Source organism: Budorcas taxicolor, chromosome 18 (genome assembly GCF_023091745.1).
Source record: "Budorcas taxicolor isolate Tak-1 chromosome 18, Takin1.1, whole genome shotgun sequence".
Classification (NCBI taxonomy): domain Eukaryota; kingdom Metazoa; phylum Chordata; class Mammalia; order Artiodactyla; family Bovidae; genus Budorcas; species Budorcas taxicolor.
In genome coordinates this window covers 51,263,886-51,289,608 of record NC_068927.1, presented here as the reverse complement: position 1 = coordinate 51,289,608, position 25,723 = coordinate 51,263,886, and the positions used below count along the sequence as shown (strand labels likewise).

Here is a 25,723-nt window from a genome sequence, read left to right as displayed (position 1 = left end):
GCTAGAGAAGACACTGGCATGACTATCTCAAGAGTCTTTTAAACAGTCTGGACGACCTGACCTAGGGGGATAAAATGCAGATGAGGTTATTTAAAATGCCCCGCCCCCTCCACCAGCCCCAGGCTGAGCGGGGACTCGGGCCTCCCTTGAGGACGGTTTAAGGCCAGCCTGGGGGAGGGAGAGCCATTGGGAGTGTCCTCAGTGGGTTGCACCAGTCCCTGGCAGAGTCCGTGCAGGTGTCAGCGGTCCACCTGGACACAGGAGGTAACACACTGATCTTAAGTATGCATGGGGGTTAGGGTAGTACAAAAGCCCACACAGTCTTCAGGGGCACACACAGGGTTCATGGTCACACACAGGTGTGTCAATAGAGCCAAATACACACCAAAACACACACAGATCTCAGGGGCACATATGCACAGTCAAGCACTAACTAGACACTGCCTCAGACTTTCAGGCACCAGAAATGCATAAGTATCACCCACTGAGCAGACTCAGGGCTCACCCACAGGCCTGAATTGTCATTCCCTAGCCTCAGCGTCCCAAACAACATCACCCTTGTAGACACAATCACCAAGGGCACAGAGCACTCACAAGCAAAGTGTCACACACACACAAGTAGCACTCATTCCTACAGATCCCATCACACCCATCACAAACAGAGGGACCCTCATGTTACATATGTGGGCAAAATTCCTCCACAACAGACACCTGAGCCATGGAGTCATGGTGGACCCCACATCATGTCCAACCCTAAAACATGGACTCCAAACATAATCAGGGACCTCATCTGCCTCCCTTCCTTCCCCACCACCCCAGAATGACAGAGGCTATGACACAGGTGTAAACAATGCTTTATGGGGGGGGCGGGCATTGGAACAGGACAGGCCTCCAGGTAATAAATAACACGTACTCGCAATGGCAGGGCCAGGGATGCTGAGGCCAAATGGCCCTGGTCTCAGGCTTTGTGAACTCTCTGAGTATGCTCAAAGAGGAGTTAGGGGCTCAGGGGAAACAGGGGTTAGCCAAGACAGAGGAAGCAGCAGCAGGCACGGAGAGAATCCCCCTTCCCCCATGGCTCAGTCTTGCCCCTCAGCCAGGCCCCACCAGGCCAGGGAAGGGAGACCGGTGGCAGGGCAGCTTCTCTGGGGCCAGGGCAGGTGAGGGGCTCGGCCTCCCAGGGCCTGTGTCTGGGCCCCAGACGGAAGGACAGGGCTGGTCCTGGAGAGCAGGTGAGCTGCAAGAAAAGTGTGCGGTGAACTGGGGGGATCCCGGGTCTGTCAGCTGCAGCTTTGTCTCCTTTCTGGGTATCTTCCTGCCCTCCTATCTGTGCTCTTTTGTCTATACTTTTTCTCCCTAACTTGCTACATTTTCTGACTTTCTGTTTCTTGTCAGCAGGTAATGTGCGGCTCTCACTCTGAGGGCACCCGCATTCCCCTGTGTCTTTGCCTCAGAGAGCTGTCTCCTTGAGTCTGTAAAGGGGCGTCTCGGTGTCTACATTCTGTGTCCCCACCTTTGTATCTCTGTGTTCCTCTATGTTCCTGGAGCACCCTGGCTCTAGGTCTCATTCCTCTATGTTCCTGGACCACCTCAACTCTAGGTCTCATTCCAGGGTTTTCCAAGTCAGAGATCTGTTTGACAATCGGTTCTTGCTTTGTGGTTATCTGAAGACAGCATTACCTGCGAGCTTCTAGAAATACCCAGATCACTTCAGAGTCTCTGGGGTGAGGCTCAGGCATCAGTAGCTTTTAAAGCTCTCCAGGTGATTCCAATGTCCACAGTTGCATTAGTGGGGTGGGAAATCAGTTTGGTGGGCCTTGAGCAATTTTTCATTGAAATAGAATAAAATAAAAAATACCAGAGTGCTTCATATGTAATAATGTTGGTCCATAGACACAGAAAGTAAGTGGGTATAGGTCAGAAGCTGGAAGGGGAACAGAGTGAATGTTTAATGGGTATGGGGTTTCCTTTTAGAATGATGAAATTGCTTTGAAACTAGACAGAGGTGATGGTTTCATAACCTTGTGAGTGTACTAAATGCCACTGAATTATACACTTTAAAATAGCTAAATTTATGTGAATTTCACCTCTGTTTTAAGAATATTAGTATGAGGGAAATGTGTGTTTTAGTTTTCTGTGTGTGTGACTGCATTAGAACAGTATACAAAGTGTATTTCCTCCTGTACATTGCAATGAACAGTTTGAAAATGCACTCTTATTAGATTTGATTCACTGAGAAAACCCTGAAACAGACTCAAAATTATGTCCTAAGGTGAAGAGAACACACCCCTCTGTTTCTATACAGCCCAGAGTCCTTAAATTGGATAAGAAGAAAAATAATAAACAGTCTTTAGTTTATTGAGTCTTAGTTTACTGACTGTCAGGCCCTGTTCTTAGCACTTTACATGACTTAATTAATCTTCTCAACACTCACTTGAGGTAGGTACTATTATTAGCCCCACTTACAGATGAGGAAACCAAGGCCCAGAGACCTTAAATAATTTGCTGACAGTCACGCAACTATGCAGTGAGAGTTGGAGTATAAATGCAGGCAGCCCAGCTCTGGAGTCTGTGATCTGTCACCTTCTCAGATGGGGGAGACAAACACCATAAATAATGACGGAGGGGACAGAGTTGAACACTTTAAAAAGGAGGGACGGGGCTTCCCTGGTGGTCCAGTGGTTAGGACTCTGCGCTTTCACTGCCGAGGGCGAGAGTTCCATCCTTGGTTGGAGGACTACGATCCCACAAGCCATTCAGCACAGCCAAAAAAAAGGAATAATAAAAAAAAGGAGAGGCAGACTGCCCATCTAGAGAGAGTGACCCCTTTTGGGAAGAGACATTTTAGCAGAGACCTGATGATGAATGGGAGCTGGCCTGAGAAGGGAGGTAGGAGGACAGGCAGGGCTGATGTGGAGGCCTGGAAGGAAAGAAGCCCCACCCCAAGAGCTCACCCTTGACTCATCTCTCTCAAATCCAATCATCTGGAAATTATGTTGGCCCTGCTCTCAAAGTACCTGTGTCCAAGGTCTAACCACTTTGCTCCAAGGCCATCCTGGAGCTGCCAATGGCTGGGGGTGGGGGGTGGCGGCGAGTGGGTTTGAAGCAGAGAGACAAGAACTGTCAAGACGTAGTCACCCACAGAGAGGTGAGGATGGGACCAAGTCTTTCAAGCCTGCCAAGGACTTTGGGCCAGGCATAGGGGAACAAGCAAGGCTTCCTGGAGGAGGTGGGGGAGGCTACCAGAAGAACAGAGGGGAAGAAGCAGATTTGTGCTTTAGGAAGACCCAGAGATTACATCAAGAGGGGACACGCCTGGAGGCACAGATGATCTAACCTAACTCACCTTTCAACTCTTCCTCTGCCCCCATCCTGGTCCTGTCCACCACAGTCTTGACTTTGCAGTAGCCTCCTCACTGGTCACTGGGCAACCACCCCTGCCCACCCCACCCCCCGCTCCCCTGGCAGTCTCTCTGTTTGCAGCCAGAGGGGCCCTATGAACACCTGAATCAGATCCCGTCCCTTCTCTGCTTGTATAAGCCAGAGCCTTCCCCGTGACCCATGAGGCCTCACTCATCTGCTTCCCCCACCCCAACCTCATCTTCTGCTCACCTACCCCCGAAAACACTCACACGCACGCACACACACACTCACATCCACACACACATCCACTCACTCCACTGCAGCCACACTGGAGTGGCCTTGACTTCCTCACCCAGGGGAGGCAGGACCCTACCTCAGGACCTTTGCACTGGCTCTTCTTTCTGCTTATAACACTCTTCCCCCAGGTCCCCACACAACCTTTGCTCAAATGTCACCTTCTCAGTGAGCCCTCCCCTCATCATCCCATTTGACCGTCCACTCCTCCACCTCCCCACCCTCCTTGGTCCTTCTCCATAGCTTTTATCTCTCTGGCTGTTATACAGTTTGCTCCTGGGTCTTGTTTATTGTCTGTCTCTTCCACGAAGGCAGGCATTCTTGTCTGTTTTCCCCATTGCTGTTATCCCCCATGCTGTGAACAGGGTCTGGCGCATAGTAGGTGCTCAACAGACATTTGAGGAATTATGAACAGGAGGGTTGGAGATGCAGGGCAGAGAGCTGGCAGTGGGATGGGAAGAATGGGTGGATCTCCCGTGTCTGGGAAAATGGCCCTTTTTCCTGGTTGTGTCTCCTGTTCTATGTCGCTGTCTCTGCTCTGTCCTCCCCATTGCTGGGAGACCAGCCCTGCAGCTCCCAAGTCCCCAGAATCCCACCTGACTCTGCAGGTCTCAGCAGCCACAGGGCTGAGGGGCCACGGCCTGGGCACTCCGAGGCTGCCGCAACTGGCGAAGGGAGGCATCACCATACTGAATGCCGGAGCCCATCCTCTCGGGGTCCAGTTCACCTGGAGGGAGGGAGGGGAGAGGTCAGGACCAGTCCCTGGAAACCTCTGGGCTCTGCCTTCCACTCCCAGTCCAGTCAGTTGGGGGTCTCACCTGAGTCGATCTTGTTCAGAATGGTGCGGGCACACTTCAGGAATGCCTCCTCCACATTCTCACCCGTGAGAGCGCTTGTTTCCAGGAACATTAGCTCTGGTGGGGGCAGGGGGACAGACACTCAAGAAAGTCAGGGCCTCAGTCAGTCTACAGTTTCCACTCAGGCTCTGACCTGCTACCTCTCATTCTGTCCCCCAGGGCCTTCACTTCCGGCCTCCATACATGTGTTTTCCTGCCATGAGAGCCTCCCTCCCCAGGTACCCACCGAGCTCTTCCTTCAGAACTCAGCTCCTATCTCCTCCTCCAGGAAGTCCTTCCCAGGATGAACCAGGTGCCTCCCCTGGGCTCTCACTGACCCGTTCGCCTCCCCCTTCCCAGCCCTGAGCTCTTTGGGCTGTCACTCTCTGAAAATGGTCCTCCTCCCTCCGCCCTGGGCTGTGAGACCATGAGAGCTGGGCCCAGGGCTGCTTTCATCACTGTGTCCCCAGCACCATCCAGCACAGGCCCCATTCATAGTCCACCCATTAGCCATGTGACAAGGCCTCACAGTAAGTCAGAGCCAGCATTCAAACCCACATCTTTCTGACAGCAAATCCTCCAAACCTAGAGGTTACAAAAAAGAAGGAAGATGGACAGACCCTAAGTCAGCAGATGTGGGCCAACACAATGTTTTCAAATGAGTTTAGACCTGCATACCTCTTGTTGTAGCCACTAGTTTATTTTCTGGATTCCACATATAAGTGATACCAAACAATATTTATCTTTCTCTGACTTACTTCACTTAGCAATACCTTCCAAGTCCGTCTATGTTGCTGCGAATGGCATTATTTCATTCTTTTTTATGGCTGAATAGTATTCCATTGTCTATATATACCACTGTATCCATTCATCCATTGATAGACACTGAGGTTGCTTCCATATCTCAGCAATTATAAACAATACTGCTATGAGCATTGGGGTATCTTTTTGAATCCGTTTTTTTTTTTTTTTTTAAGATATATACCTAGGAGTGGGATTGCTGTGTCATGCGGCAGTTCAATTTTAGTTTTCTGAGAAACTGCCATACTGTTTTCAAAAGTGGCTACACCCATGTACATTCCCAACAACAGCGTGCTGCTGCTAAGTCACTTCAATCATGTCCGACTCTGTGCAACCCCACAGACAGCAGCCCACCAGGCTCCCCTGTCCCAGGGATTCTCCAGGCAAGAACACTGGAGTGGGTTGCCATTTCCTTCTCCAATGCATGAAAGTGAAAAGTGAAAGTGAAGTCACTTAGTCGTGTCTGACCCTCAGTGACCCCATGGACTGCAGCCCACCAGGCTCCTCTGTCCATGGGATTTTCCAGGCAAGAGTACTGGAGTGGGGTGCCAACAACAGCGTACCAGGAGTTTATTTCCTCTAAATCCTCGCCAACAATTTATTTGTGGTCTTTTTGATGATAACGTACTTGCATACCTTTCAATGTGGCTGTCAGTCTTGTCCATTCCCCTAATGTCAGTACCTGCTAACCTGAGGGTCTCCCCTGCCCCTTCTCCCTTATTCACAAAATGTGCCTGTCCCCTATAGCCCATCAGAGCTTACAGTCCCCACCTTACACCAATATTCTATGCTGTCTCCCCATGGTGGCTGAAACCTTCTTAGCAGCCAACATTCATGAAGCACCCATTCATCCAAGCCATGCCGAGAGTTCCCCTGGACCACCCCCCTTTAACCATCTGTGAAGCAGAGTGTGCGATAGTTCAGGGAGGGGGTCTAGGGGGCACCCGTTTTTCCAGATGGGGAAACAGAGTGGTCATGTAGCCCGCACATGGCCAACACCCAGATTTGAACACAGACCTCTAAAGTTGCATGTTGCCCTGCTGGGCAGAGCCACAGAGAGCTAGGGGGCTCTCACAGGCTCCCCCTGAATGCCCCTCATCCCTCTGCTGGTCTCCTGCCCCACCGATCCGCCACCTAGCCCTCACCGTTCTCCTGGGCAAAGCGGGAGGCCTCCAGGAAAGTGACCTCGCGCTCCGGATCCAGGTCCTTCTTGTTGCCACAGAGAATGACCACGATGTTGGGGCTGGCCAGTGTGCGCGCATCCGTCAGCCAAGCAGCCAGTGAGTTGTAGGTCTCCCGGCTGTGGAAAAGGGAGCCAGGAGGGAGGCAGGTGCAGCAGCAGGGGGCAGCCCAGGCCCCACCCCGCCCACTCCGTGCACCCACCTGGTGATGTCATATACCAGCAGAGCTCCAGCTGCCCCTCGGTAATAACTCCGTGTCACCGACCTGTGGGGCCAGAGGGACCCAGTCACCCCCAAGGCTGGGGTCTGCCCAAGACTGCCCCCCTCTGCAGAGAGAGACTGGTGGTTCGGAGGCCCCCCTGTGCTGCTGGCCCCTCCTCCTAAACCTGGCCATGGTCTGGGTCTCACTGCAGTCTCTCCCACTGGTAGCCTACTTCCCTCAGTCCTTATCTTGGCTGCCTGCCTCTGTCACAATCTCTCCCTACCATTTCTTTGTCTTTGGCCACACCGTGTGGCTTGTAGGATCTTAGTTCCCCGACCAGGGATGGAACCTGGGGACCTCGACAGTGAAAGTGCCAGTCCTAACCACTGGGCCACCAGGGAATTCCCTCTCCCTACTTTTGACTTTCTCTGTGTCCCTGTCTTTCTGCATCTCTTCCTTGGTATGTACCGTTCTGTCTCTTGTAGGTATATGTATCTTTAATTCTCCGTTTCTCTCATCCTTTCCCTTTCATTCATCCTTTCCCACTCATTCAACATTTTCTGTCATCTGCCCTTTGCCCAGTCCTGGCCAAGCACTATGCAACCACATCTGCTCGGCCCTCTCCTGCTGTGTGGGGGAGGCCTCTTTCCCAGGGTGGTTAACTGTCTGCTTCTCACTGTGTCGCCAGGCTGGATCCCTCTGGAATTCGTGCAATCGCACCACAACCATTTACAGAACACGTACTGCCATCCTGGCGCAGTCACACACCTCTCTCTCCTCCATCCTCTCTCTGTCTCTGGGCAGCTCACACAATGAACTCTCGCATGAATATTAACTCAGCAGCTACTCAGTGCTGACCAGGGACCACCCTTTCCCAGAAACTGGATTCCTCGTTTCTTTCTGCTGGCTATTTCTCACTCAGGGTTTCCGTGTGTCTATCACCTTTTCTGCAGACATACTATGTGCTGAGCCCTCCACATTGCCCTATCCCCCAAAAACATCCATTTCTCCATCTCTCTGGCCACACCTGTCCCATTCTCCCTGTCTTTGTCTCTCACTTCTATTTGAGTGTCCTAATCTGTCTCTTCTCTCTCAGTCTGTCTCTTTTTCTCCCTTCCTGAGTGTCTGTACCTCTCAACTTTCCTCTTCTGTTTCAGTCATTTTCAGTTACTCTCTGCTCCTTGCCTCACCCCAAGCATCTCCTCCTGCCCAGGCCTTATTGCTCCCTGGAGACAAGTCTCCATCCTTCCAGCCACATGGGTCTATCCCACAGCGTCAGTCATCCCTCCCTGGCCCTCTCACTCTTAATCATGCTTCCTTCTCAATCTCTTTTTGTCTGTCTGCCATCCTCTCTTCAAGACACCTTCCTTCTTTGACTACATGGACCTGCTCATCACAGTCTCTCTTGCCCTCTCTCTCTACCTTGCCCACCCTCTCAGTGTGTCCTTGCTCCCGTCATTATGTTTCCAGGTAATTCTGCATGCCTCTTTCTCTCCTCTCTCCTCCCCTTTCCCCCCACCCCCTTTCTCACTGGGAGCCCAGCCCACCTACCGAAACCGCTCCTGGCCAGCTGTATCCCAAATCTGTAGCTTCACGGTCTTCCCACCCACGTTGACCACCCGAGATCCAAACTCCACGCCAATTGTGTGGTTGGAGTCCTGTTTGACTGGGAGTGGAAGGGAGAGAAGAGACAGGAGGGCGCTCAGAGGATTCCCTGTCCTCCGAGGCCTATGCAAACCCATTCTCATTGCTGGGTTGACTGAGGCTCAAGGAGGACCTCGCAAAGAGTGTATACCAAAGTCAGGACCTGGCAGCCAGCACTGAAGTTGTACCTAAGGCCAGCCCCACCCCTGCCCAACAGCTGCCTACTTGCCCCCACCATGGCCCTGTCCATGGTTTAGTGCACCCAGAACCACTCCCAGAAACTCACATTTATTTTCAATGAACTGATGAAGGAGACATGATTTGCCTGTTCCTGCACTGCCAATCACCAGGAATTTGAAGAGGAAGTCTGAGCGGATGGAGCCAAATTCAAGAAAAACCCATTCAGAGAGAAAGACATGGAAAGATGGAAACCAGGGGAACATCACAATTACAGGGAGAGAAACAGACACAAGCAGATACAGAACTGTGGGTAACAACCATTACAGATAATTCTTGCAGAGCGCTTACCACATACCCAGCAGAAGTAAAGGTCTTTACTTACATCAACAACTCACTTAATCCTCAAGAAAGCTCTGTGAGGGAGGTATACTAATAATTATTCCCATTTTCCAGATGAGAAAACGGAGGTCTTGAAAGGTTAACTGAGTTGCCCAAGATCCCACTTCTGGGTACAGCTGGGATTCAAACCCAGACCAACTGGCTCCGGAATCCAAGTAACTATTGCTTTGCTAAAGCCTCTTGAAAATCATTTTATCAAGGACTACAATCTTGTCCTTTCTCCACTCCCCCACCCCGCCCCACAACTTCGCTTCCTACCACTTTCTGATTCATTCACTGCACTCCAGCCTCTGGCCTGCAGTCTACTCCGTGAAGATGACAAGCTGTTTCCTACCTCAGCGTCTTTGCGTTGTTCCCTCGGCTTTTATTCGTTGAAAGAATGCAGCTCCCTCTGACTCCTAATCCATTGTTCTTTCTACTGCACCCTGTTCTCCCCCTTTCTACCCATCCATACATCCGGATTTTCCAACTCTGTCTCTCCTTCCCTCCCGCCGTCCGAGGCACTACCGCTAGTCTCAAGCTTAAGCCCCACCCCTTTGCCGCTAGTCCCACCCCCTATTTAAAGAACAACTCACCCGCAACCGCATTCCAGCCCTCTCCCAGGGTAATCCCTGGGTCCAGAGCATCCCTTCAGTATCTCCCCCCCCCACCCCCCCGATCAAGCTTGATCCTTGCCATTCACAGTCAGCTCCGCCCCATCCACTCAGGCTCCGCCCAGACACAGTAAGGATCATCCTTTCCTTCCTGACCCATCCTCACTGCATTCCTCAAATCCCGCCCCAGACTTCGCCCACACCCCAGACCCCCAGGCTCCGCCCAAATTAACTAAGCTCAGCCTCAGGCCCACTAAACCCCTCCCAGCATCCTCTAGGCTCTGCCCCATAATACCAGGCCCCGCCCCCTGACATATAAGGCCCCGCCCCATACACAGGCCGCATCTTTCCTGGGCCCAGACCCCAGACCCAGCGTCCGCCCACCACCCTCACCGTAGGTCTCGGCCATGACTCGGTCGCGGCCGCTTAGGGCCGCAAAATGGCGACACCGCCGCGCCTGCTCCTCGGCTGGCAGCCGCTCTGCTCGGGGTGCAGCCCCGGCTCCTTCCTACTCCCGGGGCCGGCGCCGCCACTTCCGCCTCCACCCCCCTCCGGCGCGACCCGCTAACGCTGCGGGATACTAGGGAACGCTTCCCCAAGGCCGGGATTGGAGGACTCGGCAGGTAAGGGGCGGGACAAAGGTGTAGATTGGTGGTGAGAGGAGCAGGCGGGACCAAGACGAGCGATTGGTGGTGCCACAGATGCTTCGCCCAGCTCAGAAACGGATTTGGTCAGGAGCCCAGGGGCAGAGTCGAGATTCCAGATTGGGTAGGCGCGGACTTGGGGGCGGGGATACGGATGCAAAGACGGGGATAAGTGTAAGATTGACAGAGCCTGGAAGAGGAACTACCTTGAGCTGGGAGTACTGATCTCAAAGGCAGAAGGATGAAAACTGGGATGGTACACACAAATTACCTTCCTACCTCCTTGTGAGGAAAATCTTCCTAGAGAACCCAGAAGACCTCTGCTCCGTGATTTGTCTTCCTCATGGTCCCATTGGCTCATTCCCAACAGTTCGATAGTTCTCCTATTGGTCTAGAGAGGACACTATAATGCCCCAATTTGACTGTTCAGTTATTCCATCTTCTCATTTATTTGTCTGTAATAGCTAAGCTTAGGAGCCCAACTCGACCGAGCTTAGGGCAGAGCTTTCAGTCCATGAAACTCTGCCTAGCAACCACTTTTGTCACCACAGTTGGTGGGTTGATTGGCTAGATTCAGAAACCTGGGAGAAACATTTTTTTCTAGATCCCCACACCACAAAGACCACAGACACCCAGTTTGCACTTGGCTGATGTATTTGCATAAAGTCGGGGAGAAACAACAGCACTGACAGCATAGACTGAGCTCACTGGCAGTAGAAATCCCATATCTGAAAAAGAGAAAGGGGAAACAGTGGGGAGAAAACCAGTGGTCACACCACAAAGGATCTAGTGGTTTTAGCAAATGCTGCAGCCTCAGGGACCAGGTTTGGCTGCACAAGTGCTATGCAAATTAGCCTGGAGCCCTCAACTGTGCAGCTCTCAATCAAACTAGGATTTAGAAATCACTCATCTTTCAGATAAGAAAAGGCAGGGAGTCTGTTCCAGCACATGCAGCTAGGCTGCCAGGGAGCCGAGGTTAGGAGCATCTTTGCCTGTCATTGCAATGCAAAGGTTCTCCCTCGATTCCTGCCAGCCCCCAAGATACTCACATCTGTCTTCACATCGGTTTTGGCAGGTTTCAGGGTCTGGTCTTCACGTACGATGCTACTGGGGAAATAGCCCAGGCGAGCAACTCCGTCTCCATAGTAATCTCCCTGAACCTAGGGAAGAGAAGTTAAAAGCCGGGGTCTGGGAACATGGCAAGCTTACTCCTGCTCAAGTCCTGTGCACACTTGCTCCTCCCTGATCACTTAGCCGGCTCCATCCTTGTCAGTCCAGTCTCAGCTTAAAGTCACCTGCTGGAAAGTCCTCCCTGACCACCCCATGTGAATTAGTCACCCAGTCACTTTATACTAATTCTTGAAGCAGCACACACGAGTTGGTATTTTTGATGGCTTGTCTCCTTCCATTAGAATAAAAGTGTCATTCTTTATCATACCTTCGGTGTCTATAGCAATTTGGCACTACAGGACATGCTCTAATAATTGCTGAAGAAAGAAAAATAGAGTGGATCACAGCAGCCACCCCCAGCTGACTCTATTTCAGTTCACTCCCTCAGATTCGCCCTGTAGGTAAAAAAGTACGGTACGCTCCCACCCCAGCTCTCTACCCTTTCCTCCTCTGTTCTCCCAAGACTCACACTGCCTCCCCAGAAGAGCCGCCCTCGGCCCTTGAGCTTGGAGAAGACATACACCACTTGGCCCTGGTGTATGGTCAAGAAACGGCAGTCAGGGGCCACGTAGTCCTGAAGGGCCACGGCCATGGAGATGGGGTCTGGAGAAGGAATATAGAAGGGAGTGAAGGCACCCTCCACACAGGCTAGCAACCCAAGCCCTCCACACCCCCCGGGACCCCTAACGCTTACGGCTGCATTCCTCATCGGCACACATCTTCCGGTCAGCCAGCTTGGGCATGGGGCGGCCCCCAGCACTAGGCCCTGGGAAGGCAGACAGCAAGACGACACCGAGAAACACCAAGGACCAAGCCATCCTGGACTCTGGGCAAGACAGTGGCTAAGGCAGGAATGGGGTCTCTAGTTTCCTCCTGCCCTCCCTCGGCAGTAGCATAAGGAAACCTGTGTTCTGGGTCTGGTCCCCTCCTTAAACCAGTCCCAGATTTCGCCCACACCACCTAGAGGCTGCTACCCAGGCAGAACCATTTCAACGACAGGGTGAGGGTTGCCAGCACAAGGAAATACCCAGAGAGCCCCAAGGCAGCCCAGGCCACTCCAAGTAACAAGTCACCCCCCTCAACAGAGGGGCCCAGACAGGCAGGTTAAAATATTCAATTCCATCTTTTTTGAGTTGGCTTGGAGACCTAGGCCCCTCGGCCGTGTCCCCGGAGACAGAACAAGAGGAGCCAGTATGGAAAAACCACCTTGGAATTTCCTGTGCTGAGGGGCAGCAGAACAAGGCAGCCCTTTGATTGCCAGAAATAGCCCCAGCTCTCAAGTACGGAGTGATTATTATATGTTGGGCCTTAGGCTAGGCGATGTCCAACCACGATCACTATTTCTTCTCAGAAACCACTTCCTGACTGCACTAAACTACTCAGAGCCTCACCTTTCTCATCTGGGATACTAGTTATTTAATAAAGAATTCACCATGCATATTTTTAATTAGCTCAAGTACATACCCTGCACCAACTTGAAGGGGGACCGTCATAATCCCATTTTAGGTAGAAATGGAAGCACAGAGCCTTAAGGAACCTGTCCAGGGTTAGTGTAAGTGGAGACGCTAGATCTGGCTGCAGGCCCATACCCGTCACTACTGGACTTGGAGCTGTCAGCTGCCCAAGGCCAGAATGAAAGAGTGGCAGAGGATGTGAACTCAAGTCTCCTATGAAGACCCATCTCGTTCCTCAGGTATTCTCACCTCTAGCCAGCAAGTCCAAACTTTAGTTTTAGGGGAAGAAAATGGACAAACAGGCTTGGTGTGGGGAAGGATTCCTCCTGGTCAAAGACTGGGCCTAAGCCATCTCCACACACGCAAGACCCAGCACCAAGTACCAGGCAAGCACCAAATAGCTCTATTCATGTCACCTCCCAGAGAGGCTTCCCTTGATCACCCGTTACTGCTCCCCAGCTCCACCACCCCATCACCCCATCATGTCAGTTTTATTCCTATCAGAACCCAGCATCTGAAATTAGCTTGTCTGTTTCATTAACTACTGCGTATCCTATGCCGTAACAGTACTTGGTGTGTATTAGGTACTTGGCAAGTTATCTGTGGAATTTACTGAGTGCTTGCTAAGTACCTGGGGTGGGGTGCACAGCTCAGGAAGAAATGAAGCTCAGAGTGGGGACATCAGTTGTCTATCGTGGGAGTTGGGGGGTACTGTCCCGAGACCATGTTCCCACGTGCTGTCTGCAATAACTTGATGTAGTGAAGGTGACAATCACCCTCCCACTTCCATCTTTCAGATCCTACGAGGAGGAAGTGTGCATGTGCTGCCGTAAATCTTCAGCGTTTCCAACACTGTTGTTCTTCTTTAACGGAGAGAGCAGAGTAGATGCAAGCTGGGGCTCAGAGCCTTGACACGGGAAAAGACATCCAGGGAGAATTTAACACTGCCTCATTGTATTTATTTTTGTGGTAATTTTCTATTTCTGGCAAGGGATCTCATTTTGCTATCTATATGGTGTGAGAAAGGGTTTTAAGCTATATATATATATATTTACACACACACATTTAGTCAACTTAAAAATTAAGTCAGATCTGTGACAGACTGCTAAGGAAGGTCCCCCATTCAATCTCCCCTTCTTATCCAGCTTCAGCTGGGCATGTAACTGTCCAGCCAGAAACCACATCTTCTAGCCTCCACGGCAGCTGCAGCACTGGAGGGAGACTGATTCAGCCACCTGCCCGAAGCTCCTGGCTGGTATCTCCTGTGTGTGATCAAGTCAGCACGGGCCCTCACCACAGCAGCAGCAGGGACCTCTTCCTGAACTCCAGAGACTGCAGCTCAATCAGGGGCTGCAAAGTTGAACTCAGCTCATCTCCCATCCAAACTGCCATTCCTACCATCCTTTCAATGACTCCATGAATACTCATTTTCCTTCCCTTTCTTCCTGAAGTACCTAGAGTGGTTTCTGTGAGACTCCTGCTATGAGAGAAGGCATTTTTGTCTAGAAAAAGGTAAAGAAAAACCTTTCTTAACCCTCTATCATGTCAGAAAATTATCGCAATCAACATGAGTCTATACAGTGAATGGTGTGCCATTAAAAAGCAGCATCTTGTGCAGTATAGAACCTGCCCAACTGTACTTGGCAGCCTGGGTTTTAACTTCTTGCCCTGAATTCTGATTTGAGACAAAACAGAAATCTGCCAAAATAGTAAAAGTGACTTAAAAGTTTGGACAGTGATGCTACACTATTCTGTATTTTCCCAAGGCTGCAATCCCTCAATGTGCTGAGCTGCTCAAACACTAAGAATATTCTGGTGTGCAGGGAAGGGAAACATGGAGAATAAGAAAATAAAAACAAATGGTTGTGAAAAAACAAACCGCAAAAAACACTTTAATTCCAGCCTAACAGCGCCAGGTGCAATGTCTGGGGACAGACTCTGGGTACAATGCTGTGTGGCGACCACTCACTCACACACGGCTCCAAGAAGGCCCCCAAGGGGGACTTACCTTCAGGGGGCTGAACCAAGGGGGGAGGGGGTGGCCCCAGAACAGGGGGCCGGGGACAGGCATGGGGAAAGGGTGCTACTTCTTGGCAAAGGAGATCTTCATGGCGTTGTTCTGGGTGATCTTGAAGCCCTGCAGGGCATCTCGAGCGGCCCCTGCCTGCACCTCATTGTCAAACTCCACGAAGGCGATGTCGTGCCGCCCAGGGACCAGCCGGACCTCCTTGAACCCAGGGAACCTGAGAGAAAGGCAGAGACCTCAGGGATCCAGCCTCAGCACTTCCCTCGAACATTCCAGCATCCAGTGAGTAGGGGCCAGGAATACTGCTAAACACCCCATGATGCAGAAGATGGCCCCGATAACAAAGGATCATCCAGCCCAAAATGGAGACAGTACTAAGTTGATGTGCTCAGCTGAGTCCGACTCTTTGCAACCCCATGGACTGTAGCCCACCAGGATCCTCTGTCCATGGAGATTCTCTAAGCAGGAATACTGAAGTGGGTTGCCATGTCCTTCTCCAAGGGATCTTCCCAACCCGGGGATCAAACCTGCATCCTCTGCACTGGCAGACGAGTTCTTTACCAACAAGCCACCTAGGAAGCCCCAAAATAACCACTACCCTCTAATTTTATGATCTGCTGTTTCTTTCATTTCCCTCTTCTCATTCCTTAGTTCCTTCCCCATTAGGCAACCATCCTCAGGATTCCCCATCAGTATTCTTAGAAACTGTGCATTGTTTTGTGGACATGGTATAAAATTGAATGGTATGATTTTTGTTTCATTCAGTTTTTCAAAATTTCCTCTCAACCTGGGTATAAAGGGTCCTGCTCCCTCTAACTGAGAGCACCTGTACTTGACTTCGCCCTTCTCCCAGGCTACCTCCAGCTCCCGACCACACCATGAGGAATGCCCCACCCAGCCCCTTGGGCATGACAGAATTTCATACAGTCAGGAGCAAAGTCACCAAGTGTTGTTCTTTAGCCACAAAGTCACGCCCAACTCTGTGACCCTAGGCTCCACTGTCCATGGGACTTCCTAGGCAAGAATGCTGGAGTGGGTTGTCATTTCCTTTTCCAAGGGATCAAACCTCCATTTCCTGGATTAGCAGTGGATTCTTTACTGTTGAGCCACCAGAGAAATCTAGGTGAGCACTTGACTAAACAGCGGACAGTTACACCACAGAATGGCCCACATCCACGCACATCCCCGAGGGGTTGAGCATCCCCCAACCCCACACCTGCAGTCTGAACAGGCTGACTTCTTCCAGTCTAGCCAGCATTCAGTGACATCTCACTGTTGCTGGACTTGCACCTCGCCTTTGTCTAAGTTAGAGACTGGGAAGATGAAATCCAGAGTCATCTCCATAAAGGCAAAGGACAGTCTGCCCATCCTGGCCACTGCTGACGGCCACGTCCGGCCGCTGCAGGGCCGGCCTCAGCCTCCTCCCTCTGGCCTCCAGGCACTGTGCCTGCCTGCACAGGCTTGGCCTCCATGAGGCTTGTCCCTGTGGTGCCACCTCACGGCCACCACCCTCTGGGCCCAGCCCAGCCACAGGCCCCACTTACTGGTTGAAAAGCATGGAAAGCATGAGCTCGTTGGTCTCTTCCGGTAGGTTGGTAAGGAACAAGATGTGATTTGGTGGATTTTCTGAAAGCTGCAGGAGAGCGACGGGAGACTGTAAGTCTGGTCGGGGATCTATGGCCCTCCTGCCCTCCAGCCTCTCCCTGCTTGGATTCTTTCTCGTCTTTCACCTAACAGACCCCATGTTGTTGCCTGTCTACCAGACTGTACCCTAGACTGTAAGCCACAAGAGAGCACACTTGCACCTGTAAGTGGGTGCTCAACAGAAGTTCAGAGTGAACCGAGGTGCAGCCCACCCCCGTTCCAGCCTCCCCTTGACCTGCTCCAGCAAACACACCAATTCCTCTGTCCCAGGGCCTGAAGCCACTGCTAAATCTTCATCCTCCAACAGCACCTCCTCGGGGAGGCCTGCCCAGACCACCCAACCTAAAACAGCGCCCTGCCTGCCATTCCTGTCTCCTGACTATACCAGACCCCGGGAAGACCAGACACTTACAGGCTGGGCAGGTGGCATCTGCCCCGGCATAAGCTGCTGTGGCGGCATGGCCCCCGGCGGGAGCTGGCCAGGCGCCAGGCCTGGAGGCGGGATCATGCCCGGTGGCGGCATGTAGGGGGGCTGGCCCGGCATGTGGTGCATGATGCGGGGCGCCTGAGTCATCGGCGGCATGCCCTGTGGGGAGAGGAGGGCAGGGCTGAGGGGCACCAGCAGGTGGGAGGAGGTGTGCTTTCAGTGTTGAGAGGAAGCAGAGAGGAGAAAAGGTTGTTGTTACAGGAAACCCCGGGTGTGTGAGACAGAAAAGATCCAGACTTGGAAAAGGCAAGAAAGGCATCCAAAGAGGGATGGATGGAGCAGATCAGGCCCAAGGTCACAGGGGACATCAAATTAGAAAAATAAATAGAAACTTTTTTAACATATAAAAATTGGTTAGGGGAACTCCCTAGCTGTCCAGTGGTTAGAACTTGGTGCTTCCACTGCAGGGGGAACAGGTTCAATCCCTGGTCAGGGAACTAAGATCCCACACGTCACTCAGTGTGGCTCCCCCAACCCCAAAAAAGGAAAGAAAAATTAGAATGGCCTAATTTTGCTTGTAGACATATGAACAAAGTTAGGGGCCTACTGGGAAAAAAAAGACTAGGAGAAAAATAAAAACATTATCAACTAAAAGGGGTGGAATAAACACTATAAGCAGCATGCTGCGCTGCTTTAAAACTTTACGGGGACTTCCCTGGTCCAGTGGTTAAGAATCTGCCTTGCAATGCAGGGGACACGAGTTTGATCCCTCGTCTGGGAACTAAGACCCCACGTGCTGCGGAGCAGCTAAGGCTGCACACCACAACTGGAAAGTCGGTGTGTCAAAACAGGAGGATCCCACATGCCGCAATAAGACCCAACACAGCCAAATAAATAAACCGACTGTATGGAGAAAGAAACAGGCCCAGAGAACAGACGGTGAAAGGCATAGGTGGATGGGGATGGTCAGGGCTGATGCAGAAAGACATGGGAAGGGGTGACAACAAGGGGAAGGGAGAGAGGCTGAAGGCAAAAAGCACGTGCTCCCAGGGGAGACAGGAGCTGAAACCCATGTGAAGTCGAAGCTGGACGGACAGCTGGGCACAGCAAGAGCAGAGAGGGTAAGAGTGGGCAGCTTAACCCAGACACGGACACCGACACAAGACAAGCCATCAGAAGGCTCGGAGACCAGAATGGGTCCAATTCATTCATCTTTTCTCTAGTTCTTTATGCTTTCTGTATCTTGTTTAGAAAACAGGATGTTTCTACTCTTACGGCCTCACCAAGGTCATAAAGACATTTTTCTGTTTTCTTCAAGAACTTTGAATACTGGTGCTGACACATTCAAGTCTACCATTTATCTCAAATTAACTTACATGTAGCCAAGGCAGGGCTTAACTTTTTCCTCTTACAAAGATCCAACTGGTCCAGTACAATTTACTAGGGGAAAAAGCCCTTTCACCACTGGAGAGCAGTGAAACCTCAGTCATATACAGAGTGACCACATACACAAGTGCGTGTTTCTGGACTCTACTCTGCCCCACTGGTCCATCTTCCCATCCTCAGGCCAATATCATACCATTCCTGAACAACAGGCCCCAGCTTTGCCATCACAGACATTTACAGACAGCCTGTCTGTCCCCACAAATCCCTCCAGGGATTCTGATTGGAACAGAGTTGGCTCCTAAACCAGTTTGGAGAGAAATGACATCTTAATAGCACTAAGTCTTCCAATTTCTCTCAGCCATGTTCTATCATTTCAGTGGGCGGCCTTGCACACTTTCCTTGGGGTGTTTTTCGATTTGAAGTATCCTTGTTTGTTGCTACTGTACAGAAACAAAACTGACTTTTCCATATTGATCTGGTGATCTTGTTAAATGAAATTCTTTTCCATCCTAATAGCTGGTTAGTGGTTTCCTCTGGATTTGCTACACAGACACTGACTTTAGAAGACACAGCAAAATCAAGGTCAAGGAGAGAAAAAACAAAAAGACTGAGACACACAGAAAAAGATCCCAAAAAACTGGCAGAGAGGTATAGACATTAGGCATTTCCAAGTGGAGATACCATCATTCATATGCTCACCCCGCTATAGATAGGCACACAATCTCCACAAGAAAAATGGAAGTGGGGGGAATGTCTGGATCCCCAAGGGGATACCTTTCCCTACTGCACCCCCACGCCAGCCTATGAGGCTGAGGAAGACCTGATGGGGAGAGGGCTGCGTCTGTGCGCCCTGGCTTACCGGGACAGGCCCTTGCACGGTGCCCACCACAGGGGCGGCTGCCCCTCCCTGCACGGCTTTTTTGGCAGCTGGGGTCTCCTGGCTCTTGGGCTTCCTCTTTTCCCGCTTGCGGTCCCGCTCCACGAAGGTGCCCTTCATCTTGGCAATGATATCCGAGTCAGTCTTGGCGTACTGGATGCGCTGCCCAACAGAGAGCAGAGGGTGAAGGCGACTGGACTTAGAAGCCCAAATCAGACCTTGCCTGGAGCTTGGTGGGAAACATCATAGAAATCCCTTGGCCTCGATGTCCCCATCCGTCAAATGGGTACTGAAGTATTTCCCACTTCAAAGGATGACCAGGAGGACCAGGAGCTAAAACATGCTTTAGACAGTGCCTGGCGTGCAGCAAGCTCTCAGGAATGGATGCTGGGATTCTGATAGGAAGATGGGACAGCCCCAAGCATCGCTCAGGGTACAAGGAAACAGGCCAGGACAGGAGCACTACACAGGGGGCTTTCCATCACACACGAGACCGAGGCTCCAAACTAAATCTCATTCACAGAGTACCCAAATGTGCTCAGGATTCAGCAATGAGCAAATCACACAAAAGCCCCGCCCTCGTGGCATTAGTTCGCTGGGGACAATATGGCAGAGATCAAAAAGTGAACCAACGGGAAGAGGAGGTGAGGAGCTGAGAAGAAGTGAAATTTTCAGAGTGCAGCCAGAAAGACCTCAGGGAGATAATGCTGGCGTAAAGACAGGGAGTGGGGCACGCAGGCATCTAGGGAAAAAAGCACCAAAGGAAGAGCCTCGAAGAGCCAGCGTATGGGGTGTGTTCAAGGAACGGCAGGGAGGCCTACGTGGGTGAGGAGGGAGGCGACATCACAGAGCCAACAGGGGGCCTTGGGACTTTGTCTTTTCCTGAGCAAGCCAGGAGTCAAAGAGTGTTATAAGCAAGGGGATGACAAGCTCTCACTTGTGACTCCCAAGGAGCGCTGTGGCCACAGGACGGAGAGAGGCCTGGGAGCAGCAGGGGGTCAAAACAGGGAGAAGGGTCGCGGCTGGGACTAGGCGGGTACCAGGGGAGGAGTGGAGGGTTTTTTTGGAGTGGAGCTTTGGATTTCTTGTGTTGTTGTTGTTTTTTTAAATGTTGTTTTCAGTGGAGGTTTTCCAGGTAGAGTTGACAGGATTCCCTGATAGAGCTCACAGTGGCTCAGCATTTCCTACGGTTCAAGCAGTGATGTTAGAGAAAGGCAGGGGAGAAAGGTCCACGTAAAATGACTTATGATTTTTAGTCCTCAAAAGGGAATTTCCAGCTACTCCAGAAAAGCAATGGAAGACGTGGCAACTGTGGGCTCACACACCCACAATAGGACACACAGGCAGGAGTCAGAGAACAGCCCCTTCTGGAAGGAGGTAAGGGCACCAGGCCCCCCCGTGCCCCTGGGGCCAATGTCGTTCACGTGAAGCAACCTGCCTGGGACCTGCAGGCACTGACACTTGCTGTCACCACCCTACTGGTTCAGGGAGGCATATTCCAATCAGGTGAGAACTGATTGATTATGACAGGAATTCTGGATCAGCACAAGGACTCTGAACAATAGACTCCCATCTGTTCAAGGCCTACTGAACATCTGTAACCCACTTCCTCCCATCCCAAGGCCCCATGTAACAATGATTTATACATCAGCACCTGGTACCCAGTGTTAGCCATCAATGGAACCCCTGATGCTAGATGAACTCTCCCCTTATCCCAGACCTGGGACCCTGACCCAGCCTCACCATCACAACTGAACCCCATCTCCCACAACTGAATCCATCCTCCCCAACAGCCACAGGCATCTCCCTAACCCTTCCATGATTTGCCGGCAACCTTGGAGTCAAGTCCACCTTCAGGATTAGCTCCTTAGCCTGACTTCTGACAACTCTCCAGGCCACGCCCACCCCACCATCTCCCACCCTTCACTTCTGCTGAATGAACCTGACTCACTTCCTCAGTTACACAGGTTCTTGGTTATCTCCCATCCTTAGTTTATTTGTCATTCTCAGCTACTCTTCTCCAACTCTTACTCATCCAGAAAGGCTCCCCTGCAAACTCCCAGATTGGGTGAGAGTGAGCTCCCTGAGTTCCGTGCATTCGCATGTCCCAGCCCTGACCCCTCGGGTCGTCGCCACCTGGAGACAGGCATGTCTCTCCAGCGGCACTGTGGGTCTACGAGGGCAGAGCTGGGACTTCTCATGACTGCTGTGTGTCTCCACTGCCCCAGTACAGTGAACAGTGGATACCGAGGACCAACAGGAGGAACTCCCATCCTTAAGGCTCTGGACTACAGGCGACAGTAGTCCAGACCCATCCAGCCTGCAACAACACTTGGCACGGGCACACATCCATACCCTCCACACCTGGTGCTCACCATGGGCTTGTCGTAGAAGGGGAAGCCCTGCATGGAACGCAGGGCGTTGGTGGCACTGCTGACCTCCTTGAAGATGACAAAGGCCTGGCCCCTCATCTTCAGGCTTCGTGACACCAGGATATCCAGGATCTGGCCAAACTGGGAGAAGATGGCATACAGGGACTTCTTCAGCTCTGCAATGGGGAGAGAAAAGACCCAGGGGTGACGGCAGGCTGGGGTATCATGTCCTGGGGCCGGAGCTCCGCTTTTCAGAGGAAATGCAGCCCAGAAGGGAAACCATCAGCCCATTGACAAGAGTACTGAGCAATACCATCAGCAGTCTAGAACCACTCAGGCGGTCATGTGCGTTGACTCTGTAGTAGGTCAACAGTCACGACACGATACCTACCCCACAAGGTCGCTGCAGGGGAACATGAGTCACACATACAGAGGGCACACAGCAAATGCTCGATAAATGCAAGGACTTTCATTGTCTCCAGCACTGTGACACAAGCCCCTCTGATCTGGCCCTGGTGACTCCTCCCACCTCATCTCTCCCCATGCCCCATCTTCACTCCTATAGCTCTAGCCACACTGGCCTCCCAGCCCTTTCTCAGGCTCGTCACAGCAACCTTGCTCAGGACCTTTCCACTGACTGCTCCCTCTACTAGGAGCAACTTTCTCCTGATGTGTACATGGCTGCCTCCTTCCAGCCACCCAGGAGTCAGCAGAGATGTTACCACCTGAGGCCTTCCCTGACCACCATGGTGAAATAAGAGACCCCTCATGTCACTCCTCTCACCGTGAGAACCTACTTGCTTTTCTTCCATGGCACTTCCCACCTCCTGACATCATGTTTGTTTCCTTTTTGTTTGGTCCTCTTTCTGAAGAGGTACAAGTCTATCCTATTTGTTTATCACAATGTCCCCACAGGGAACTCCCTAGTGGTCCAGTGGTTAGAACTCTGTGCTCTTATTGACAAGGGTCCAGGTTCAATCCCTGCTCAGGGAACTAAAATCCCATAAGCCCCTTGCTAAGTCACTTCAGTCGTGTCCAACTCTGTGTGACCCCAGAGACGGCAGGCCCCCAGGCTCCCCCGTCCCTGGGATTCTCCAGGCAAGAACTGGAGCGGGTTACCATTTCCTTCTCCAATGCAGGAAAGTGAAAAGTGAAAGTGAAGTCGCTCAGTCGTGTCCTGACTCTTAGCGACCCCATGGGCTACAGCCTACCAGGCTCCTCCGTCCATGGGATTTTCCAGGCAAGCGTACTGGAGGGGACTGTCATTGCCTTCTCCATAAGCCCCTTGGTGTGAGCCAAAAAATAAAACAAACCCCTAATGAACAGTATAGTTGCCAGCACACAAATCTCCAAATACATCTGCCTGAATAAACACATCATTAAATGATTTCTGGGAATAACTTCACTGAATTTTTACCTCTACTCCACGAGTTAGCAATTATAATTGCCCCAATTTTACTAATGTGGATAGAGGCTCTCAGAGGATCTGTCACTGACCGAGGACCCAAGTCCATCTGAACCCAGGACCACCAAACCTCCCTAGCAAATGGATAGCCAGGAAAGGGTACCAGTCTTATGCAAAGAAGGTACCTGAGCTTAAGATACCTGGCCGAAGAGACAGTAGGAAAGAAAAGGGGGATCGGGTAAAGAGGGAAGCAAATAGCCAAAAATTCTGATGACATTTCTGAGATTTGTCTCCACTTGCCATCCCCGTGAACCCAGTGCGGGCCCGAGTCATTCCCCTGGGTGCTGGGCCTCTCCCCAGTCTCCTTTCTTGCCCACGCAAGTTCACCCTCCACAGCTGGAAAGATCTTTCACAATTAACTGCATCCCTTGCCTGGCTCCCCAAAGCCCTCAGGATGAAGTAAAACACCCACCCAGCCCTCAAGGCATCAGGAGCCAGAGTGCACTGCTTGGCTGAATGTTCTCCATGAATCACCAGCCTCTAAGTCTCAGGCACCCAAAACTGCAGTACATGTGGTTCCCAGAATACCCTGGGCTCTCTTTTGCCCCTGGACTTTTGCACATGCTGGTCCAGGTTAGTCACTCTTCTCCCTTATTGTAACACAGATGCTGCTTCCTCTCCCTGGTAAACTTTCCCAAAATGCCTCCTGTTCTATGAACCTGAATACCCCTTTCCAAGTGCCCAATCCCAGCCTTGACAACTATGCCTCAACTTCCCCCAATTATGGCCTTGGCTACTCTGGGCTATCACTGTCTGGGAGCAGATCTGTCATCTCTACTAGACTGTGGTTCCATGAAGTCAGGACCAGGACTGTCTCAGTCACCACTGTGTCCACAGCTCCACAGAGAACTGGCTGGGCACAATGCTCTAACAGTATATGAGGGATTTACATGGCTTGTTTATTATCTTCAATAGCAACTTTATCAGTAACCTCAACTTAATGCCAGCAAGCTCCTTCAGTTCTCCTACCAGTTTTCTTGAGCAGATAATAAGAGCTAACACTTATATCCAACCCTTACTAACAGCTAGGCACCATAAAAAAAAAGCATGTAAGTTTAGCTCATATATTCCCCATAACATCTTGTGCACAGATTTTGCCCAGCTTTCCTATATATATAAAAACATGAAGTTCAATAAAAAGTGATAACTTGCTCAAGAAAAAAGAAAAGTATGTCATATCTAGAATCGAGTTCTTAACCAGAATTCCATATAGTGGTCTCAAGCACGTTTCCCTGCTGTATGCCTTGCACGAATCACATCCCTCTGGAGTCTCAGTTTCTAATCTGAGAAATGGGAACAATAGCTCCTTCCTGCAGGATTGCTGTGAAAGTTAAATGTAACCATTATTTATAGATCAGCACCTGGTACCCAGTGTTACCCACCATCACGGTTCATTTCACTTTATTTTGAAATGAAACGTTTTCACTGTGGATTATTCACTTGAGGCCATGACAGTGACCAACAGTTGCAGTTCTTACCCTCCTGGAGCTCAAAGGCCAGGAAAGAGACAGTCCCCTGACAGCCAGATCACGACTTGGCTGGGGAGGTTCAGGGTTTTAGGAAGTCAGAGGCAAGCACGTGGGTGGAAAAGGGAAGGGGGAGGCATCCTGGAGGAGGGGCGTCTTGAAGCTGAAACCTTGAAAGACAAGCAAGTTACCAGGTTACCGGGAAAAGTGTAAGAGAAAATGAGGAAATATCAAAAGCACTGCTTGTGCAAAGGCCGAACTTAAAAGAGTTTGGCTGGAGAAGACTGAGGAAGAGACATGGATGCTGGGGACAGAAGAGGGGGCAGGTTCGTGCGGGATAGCCTGGTGTCCGGACTATCCCGAAAACTCACCATCCTTCTTGATCTTCTCATTGAGATTGTTGATATAAATAGTGTGGTTGGGGCGGGTCTCGGGAACTGCCATGGAGTAAGTTGCTGAGGTAGGGCTGAAAGAATGAAAAAGTCCCACTCAGTCCTGGGTTTCTGAAAATCCTTTGTCCCAACGCGGGCTACTAAAGGATCTTCCTTCCAAGAGAAAGTCAAGTAAGGTAAAGAGGAGGGAAGAGGGAAGCACGGCTCGGAAAACAAAGCAAACGCAGCACACAGCTTCTCCTCCACGCGTGGTGAGAGAAATCTCGTGAGGTTTACTACGAGTCCCAGGATGCTCTACTCGACTTAGTAGGCGGAGCGGCCTAGGTGGCGATTCCCACTGGCCCATGCGCTCAAAGGCCGGCCCAGGAGAAATGGCCCGGATGTAAGCGCCAGTTAAGGCAGGCGGGACGACTTTGCCGAACCCTGGCCTCGCGCAGGAAAAAAATAGTTCCCACTACAAGAGGCGCAGGAAAGGCCCGGCGTCAAGCGCTCCGCCGCCAGGCGCCTACGGCCGTTTGTGCGCAAGAATACTCACCGAAACAGACTCAGCTCCTGCAAGCGATGCCTGCTACGCTGCTGAGCGCCGACCACCAAACTTCCTCCTCTAGACCCGCCTTGTCTATCTAGAAGCCAACCCCTGCGCAGAAACTTGGTAGCTTGGCCAATCAGAGTAAGGCTAGCTCCCGGACCCAAATTTTGCCAATAAAAACGGCAATTGGGTTCGCGCCTCAGCAGAAAAACTCCGCCCAGCCCCTGCAAACCCTTTTGCGGCGCACGCGACTACGGACCAATCAGTGAAGGCCGCGCCCCCTCACGCGCCTCTTGCCAATCGGGACTCGGTTCGTGCGGCAGTCTCTTCCAAGGCCTTTCTTTCGCAGCCCGTCTCTGTCACGTGATCGTTAAAGGG

General features: G+C 51.4%; 3 protein-coding genes across 4 annotated transcripts; all 3 read right to left on the bottom strand.

The window, feature by feature from the left end:
* Positions 1-843: 843 nt before the first annotated feature.
* Positions 844-10,035, bottom strand: RAB4B (RAB4B, member RAS oncogene family). 2 transcript variants are annotated; one of them, XM_052655888.1, is made up of 8 exons: positions 9,887-10,035; positions 8,608-8,688; positions 8,229-8,343; positions 6,678-6,740; positions 6,440-6,594; positions 4,476-4,571; positions 4,254-4,384; positions 844-1,237 (listed from the first exon to the last, which is right to left on the bottom strand). In XM_052655888.1, exons 1-7 carry the CDS (start codon positions 9,900-9,902, stop codon positions 4,269-4,271), a joined length of 642 nt encoding a protein of 213 aa, XP_052511848.1. In that variant the 5' UTR covers positions 9,903-10,035; the 3' UTR covers positions 844-1,237; positions 4,254-4,268. The 2 variants fall into 2 exon arrangements, with proteins under 2 accessions (XP_052511848.1, XP_052511847.1); XM_052655887.1 differs by lacking the exon at positions 9,887-10,035 and having other exon boundaries at positions 8,608-8,764.
* An 806-nt stretch (positions 10,036-10,841) lies between these two features.
* On the bottom strand, positions 10,842-12,125 carry MIA (MIA SH3 domain containing). The gene is made up of 4 exons (XM_052656667.1): positions 12,002-12,125; positions 11,777-11,910; positions 11,187-11,297; positions 10,842-10,865 (listed from the first exon to the last, which is right to left on the bottom strand). Exons 1-4 carry the CDS (start codon positions 12,123-12,125, stop codon positions 10,842-10,844), a joined length of 393 nt encoding a protein of 130 aa, XP_052512627.1.
* A 2,516-nt stretch (positions 12,126-14,641) lies between these two features.
* Positions 14,642-25,557, bottom strand: SNRPA (small nuclear ribonucleoprotein polypeptide A). The gene is made up of 7 exons (XM_052656168.1): positions 25,352-25,557; positions 24,796-24,890; positions 21,497-21,669; positions 19,104-19,283; positions 16,844-17,017; positions 16,332-16,420; positions 14,642-15,004 (listed from the first exon to the last, which is right to left on the bottom strand). The coding sequence occupies exons 2-7, from the start codon at positions 24,866-24,868 to the stop codon at positions 14,845-14,847; spliced, it is 849 nt and encodes a 282-aa protein (XP_052512128.1). The 5' UTR covers positions 24,869-24,890; positions 25,352-25,557; the 3' UTR covers positions 14,642-14,844.
* Positions 25,558-25,723: the final 166 nt, after the last annotated feature.

Coding starts and splice junctions, on each gene's coding strand:
- RAB4B (XM_052655887.1), bottom strand. CDS start 8,764: ATGTTCCCCTGGTTTCCATCTTTCCATGTCTTTCTCTCTGAATGGGTT. Junction 6,595..6,677: donor CTGGTATATGACATCACCAG/GTGGGTGCACGG, acceptor CCTTTTCCACAG/CCGGGAGACCTACAACTCAC. Junction 4,385..4,475: donor TCTGAACAAGATCGACTCAG/GTGAGACCCCCA, acceptor CCCTCCCTCCAG/GTGAACTGGACCCCGAGAGG.
- MIA (XM_052656667.1), bottom strand. CDS start 12,125: ATGGCTTGGTCCTTGGTGTTTCTCGGTGTCGTCTTGCTGTCTGCCTTC. Junction 11,911..12,001: donor TGCCGATGAGGAATGCAGCC/GTAAGCGTTAGG, acceptor TTCCTTCTCCAG/ACCCCATCTCCATGGCCGTG. Junction 11,298..11,776: donor GGCTCTTCTGGGGAGGCAGT/GTGAGTCTTGGG, acceptor TCTCTTCCCTAG/GTTCAGGGAGATTACTATGG.
- SNRPA (XM_052656168.1), bottom strand. CDS start 24,868: ATGGCAGTTCCCGAGACCCGCCCCAACCACACTATTTATATCAACAAT. Junction 21,670..24,795: donor TGAGAAGATCAAGAAGGATG/GTGAGTTTTCGG, acceptor TCCCCATTGCAG/AGCTGAAGAAGTCCCTGTAT. Junction 16,421..16,843: donor AGATGCCACCTGCCCAGCCT/GTAAGTGTCTGG, acceptor GCTCTCCTGCAG/CTTTCAGAAAATCCACCAAA.